Below are 4,770 nucleotides of genomic sequence, written 5' to 3' on the forward strand. Positions count from 1 at the left end.
GTAAGATAAAGGTGTAGGTTATTAACCTACACATAAATTTTAAAAATACAAAAAAAATTAATAATATATTAATAATTCATCATTATTCCAATATTACAATAAATTTTAAAAATATAAATTAAATAATATTATAATAATATTAGGTGTATCATTATTTGAATATTACAATACATTTAAAAATACAAAATAAATAATATAACAATAAAGTTTTATATGTTTAATAAAACATGATTATAATATAATGGTTAAAATATATATATTATGATACCTAATGATTTTATAATTATTTAAAAAAAATGAATTAATAATACTTTAAAAATTTTAATAATATACAATTGAAATTTATTTTAAAGAAATATTATGAGTGATTCCCTTTAAATAGTCCATACAATTTCTTATATTATATTCACTAACTATTTTATATAATCGACGATTTAGATCGGTATATTTTTTTATTTTTTAGGGAGACTCCCTCCAGCAGTTAGTTGCGCCATAAAAACATCGTGACCTGTTTGAACCCTTCTTAGGCAATTTATAAATGTCCAAATTGTTGGGCCACGCACTCCCATTTCAATATTCAACCTCCTATTTGCTGCCTCAGCATGATTATTTGTCCTATTTTCGGAATTTAAGACTCTATCAAATAAATTCCAAATTTCTGGAGGGAAACGCGCATTTCTTCTTCCTCGACCATTACGGTTAGTTCGACCTAAATAATTATCTTCGAACCATTCTAATAAATTATTTAATTCCTCATCAAGATTTTGAGCTAATAAATCAACTGCAAAATCAAGGTCTTCTATTTTTACAAATGCTAATGAAATTATCATTTTAACTGATATAGAAAAATCAGCGTCATTGTTATATCGAGTTGTGAGATTTAATACACCAACTTGCTTTTTAAAATTTTTCGACAAATGAAATAAACACCCATATATTTTAACATCAGGAAATGCTTTTTTTATTGATTTTATGGCTGCTTGTTCAAAATCACATGAAATCGATTTAGGTTTTATAGCCGGTCTTAATTTTTTTAACATTAAAAACATATGATCATATGTTACTGATTGTTTATCGGGGAGTAAAATATAAATCATAGGCAGTATACCATGTTAATATTCAGTTAATATTACATACATTGATACACTTGACTGAATAATGGAGGTGCAACTTTAAATGTACCATCCATGTACCATACGTTCGAATTTTCCAAAATATCAAGGCTCTTAGATCGAGCAAAAATTAATATTCTATTAGAACCTGGACCACTATATCGCTTTGTAAAAATATTTCCTAATTACCATTTGATGGAGAATACATAGTATACGCGGGCGGGATGTCTAGTGAAGTTAGGTCAATTGGATTATGTGGTTGCCATTTGGATTTCTTGACGTTTTCGGCGAATCGTTTTTTTTAAAGTTGAATTATTTGGCAAAGTGGCCTGAATTCAAACAATAAAGAATATATTTTTAAATAATTTAATAAATATTTAATATTTTTTCTAATTATCTTTTATATGCTAAACTACATTATCGTTCCTAAAATTAAATTAGCGGGCCTAGTAAAAATAAAAAGCTATCTGAAATTTGTACTTACTTTAGCTGCTTCGGATAAAGGTCCAACACATTCGTTTATTACAACTGATGTAGGCTCCATTGTTTGAAGTGCACGTGTCTTAATTTTTGTAATTGCAGCATCTACTTCAATTTTAGCTGCCTCAGAATCATGAGTATGGTCGTTAATTTTTTTTTGTATAATATAATCATCGATTCCTGTATGAATTCGACTATTACATATATCTTTATTGCGACATCTCCAAAATCGCTTTGTATGGTTAAAATTAAATTTGTCGAAGATATACATGAAACCATCTTGTACAAAAATTTCACGTCCGCGATTCGATAATAAATTAGACATTTGGTAAGTATAAATTTTTGCACAGTAATGATGACAGATCGAGAACTGGATTACGAAACACGCATTTCTTCTTACCCGACCATTACGGTTAGTAGGACCTATATAATTATCTTCTAAAGATTATCTGGAGATAATGATTCTGGATTACACTGATTGCTTTATATAGTTGATACATTATTATACGTATACATATTCATCACTTTATCTTAACTGCTGTGGGTTAATAACCTTTACCTTTATCTTACCTATATAGATATATAGTCGGTTTTTACGTTACACGATAACAACTATATATTTAGTAGGATTGCACTATTGACGATTTTATTACGATTATTTTTTATAATAGTAATAGTTAATTTTAAAAAAAAACGCCTCGCCGAAATTTCCAGCGCCGATATATTTTCGCGCCGAAACAGCCGTCCTAGACCCATTTCCGCTTAGAATCGTTTTTCGTATACAATGATATACCTATCATTGAATTCAAATTTAATACACCCATAACAGTGACCCACTCGACGCCTAATGCAGAGTGCCAGAGTGGTATCATCCACTTATCTTCTTTATTTTTTTTAATTTCAAATAATGCAGATAACAAATGTAGTCTCCTAATTAATAATGTTTCATGTTAATTGTTTTCACTTTAAAACCACTTAATAATACTATTTTGTAAATTTTGTTTATTTTTACTGTTGAAAATAATCGAAAAACATCATCTTAACGAATGATGGTGAGTTTTGTAATTTTGTATTTTTTTAATTTTTGACACATAATATACTAAATAGAAAACCACTGTTGTATAATCAAATTCTTTTATTTTCACTACATATAATATATGTATTACTATAATATGTAATTTTATTTTTATATATGAATAATATTTAATTTTTAATTTCTTTTTAAAAACTTTTTATATATATCTTTAAAAAAAATTATTTAGGAACAGTTAACCCCCACATCACGCACTCACGCACGACGCACCCTTTGTAACGTATACCTAAATGTTAACACTATAGTAACTTTATTTCTTGAGTTGATTTTACAATAAGTACCTACCTACCTATAACAGTATAAACTCATTATACTTTGCAGTCTGCATTATAATTCATCAGTTCTACTACCCATATTTAAATTTTAATTTATTCTAAGTTTCGGTAACAAACTCCCAACTTAAAATCTAGCGAAGAAAAATATCGATGTCACTGGTTTCTTGTATTATTTATAGTGTGCCTCAATAGTCCACGGCTGTTATTTAGGATTTAATGTGGTGTGTATAAGATATAATATAATATTTTTTTCATTATACAATATAAATATACTCCAAAATGTATAATTTAAATATTTACAATAAGAGAAAGTGATTATGTGTTAAATAGATGGTTGAAGATGAAGAATCTATCCGTTGATGGAACTTCATTAGTTCATGACAAATAACACGTAGATGTATATTTATTTAATTAAGATTTAGGAGGTCTCGCCGTCACGGTATATTATATATAAGATATCCTAATTTAACTTTTTAGTTAAAAAGTAAATCTCTCCATTGATGACGTTGATGTACTCAAAAATGCATATTATATAGGTATATAATATATAAACAGATAAGCATTTTTCAAAAATCATTTTATAATAATATTATACACATGGATAGACGGGGATAGGTACATTTTTAGAAAGGAAATTATCATTAATTGGCCCAAAAACACTTATTGTGTGCATGTGTTTTCGTTTAAAATTTTCTGTAACAAATATTATAATATTATTGGAAAATGTTTTTTTCACCAATTATGACTTAAAATATTCAAATTGTTCGACAAAACTAAACTTGTTTACAATTTAAAAATTTACAATGTATATTTTTTAATACAATAACAATTCAATTATAATAATCACTCATGTTTGGTGTATAGATAATTACTAATTACTAATTAGCATCATTAAGTTAGAAACGTTACATGTATATCTGTATATGGTATATATAATATCTATATAGCTCAACTGTACGTCGTACGTGTATCAATAGTATAATTAGATCAGTTTTACATAAGAACTAACTATATAGTTCACATTATTTGTATATTATATTGTATATTTAAAAGTGTATTAGTTCTATTGAAATATTCAATATTCGTGTATCGACGTAATACCTGACATTTAACTTAAATACAAGAATTAAATATTTTTACACTTTTAAAGTTTGAAATCGATATACATATCTTCCATCAACCAAATTCCATTGATTGTTTAAAAATAACACACATTATAGTTTTATATTAAAATAATATTATTTTTCGACCACAAAATAATATTTACTACAGGATACTTCCTGTGTTAGTACCTAGGATAGATAGTCCTATTTTAAACATACGAAAACATTTTAAACGATTATGTTCTTTTGCCCTTTTGCATTTAAATTATTGAAAACTAGCATTCAACAGATCTGATTAGAAATTTTAAATTGATTTTAGACGAGTCACTGTTTGTACAACAATAATGAGGTATTCAGTGCTGATATTAGGATATTATAATTTCGCCAAACAATTAAAAATAATCACACCATTTTCATAATCACAACCACATTGTTTTATAGTGGTGTATAGGGCGTAATGCTTTGAACAGTATATACAGCACAACCAACCAACACAATAATACATTAACGCCGTAGTACCATTGATTTTATAATATATAAAATTAATGGTAGTATCTACCATACATGAATTACACACAATTCGAAAAGACTCGGCTTGAGTGACATGCGTTGATTAAATGCATAACACACAATAATACTGTAAAAATAATTATTATTCTTTCCTAGCCAGTTTAATAGGATATATGTTTTTCGTTCAAGCAACACAA

General features: G+C 26.9%; 1 protein-coding gene across 1 annotated transcript; it reads right to left on the reverse strand.

The window, feature by feature from the left end:
- Nucleotides 1–452: 452 nt before the first annotated feature.
- LOC132918060 (uncharacterized) lies at nt 453–1,040 on the reverse strand. Its single transcript, XM_060979131.1, has one exon. It carries the CDS (start codon nt 1,038–1,040, stop codon nt 453–455), a length of 588 nt encoding a protein of 195 aa, XP_060835114.1.
- Nucleotides 1,041–4,770: the final 3,730 nt, after the last annotated feature.

This window comes from Rhopalosiphum padi, chromosome 1 (assembly GCF_020882245.1).
Source record: "Rhopalosiphum padi isolate XX-2018 chromosome 1, ASM2088224v1, whole genome shotgun sequence".
Classification (NCBI taxonomy): Eukaryota; Metazoa; Arthropoda; class Insecta; order Hemiptera; family Aphididae; genus Rhopalosiphum; species Rhopalosiphum padi.

Coding starts and splice junctions, on each gene's coding strand:
- LOC132918060 (XM_060979131.1), bottom strand. CDS start 1,040: ATGTTAAAAAAATTAAGACCGGCTATAAAACCTAAATCGATTTCATGT.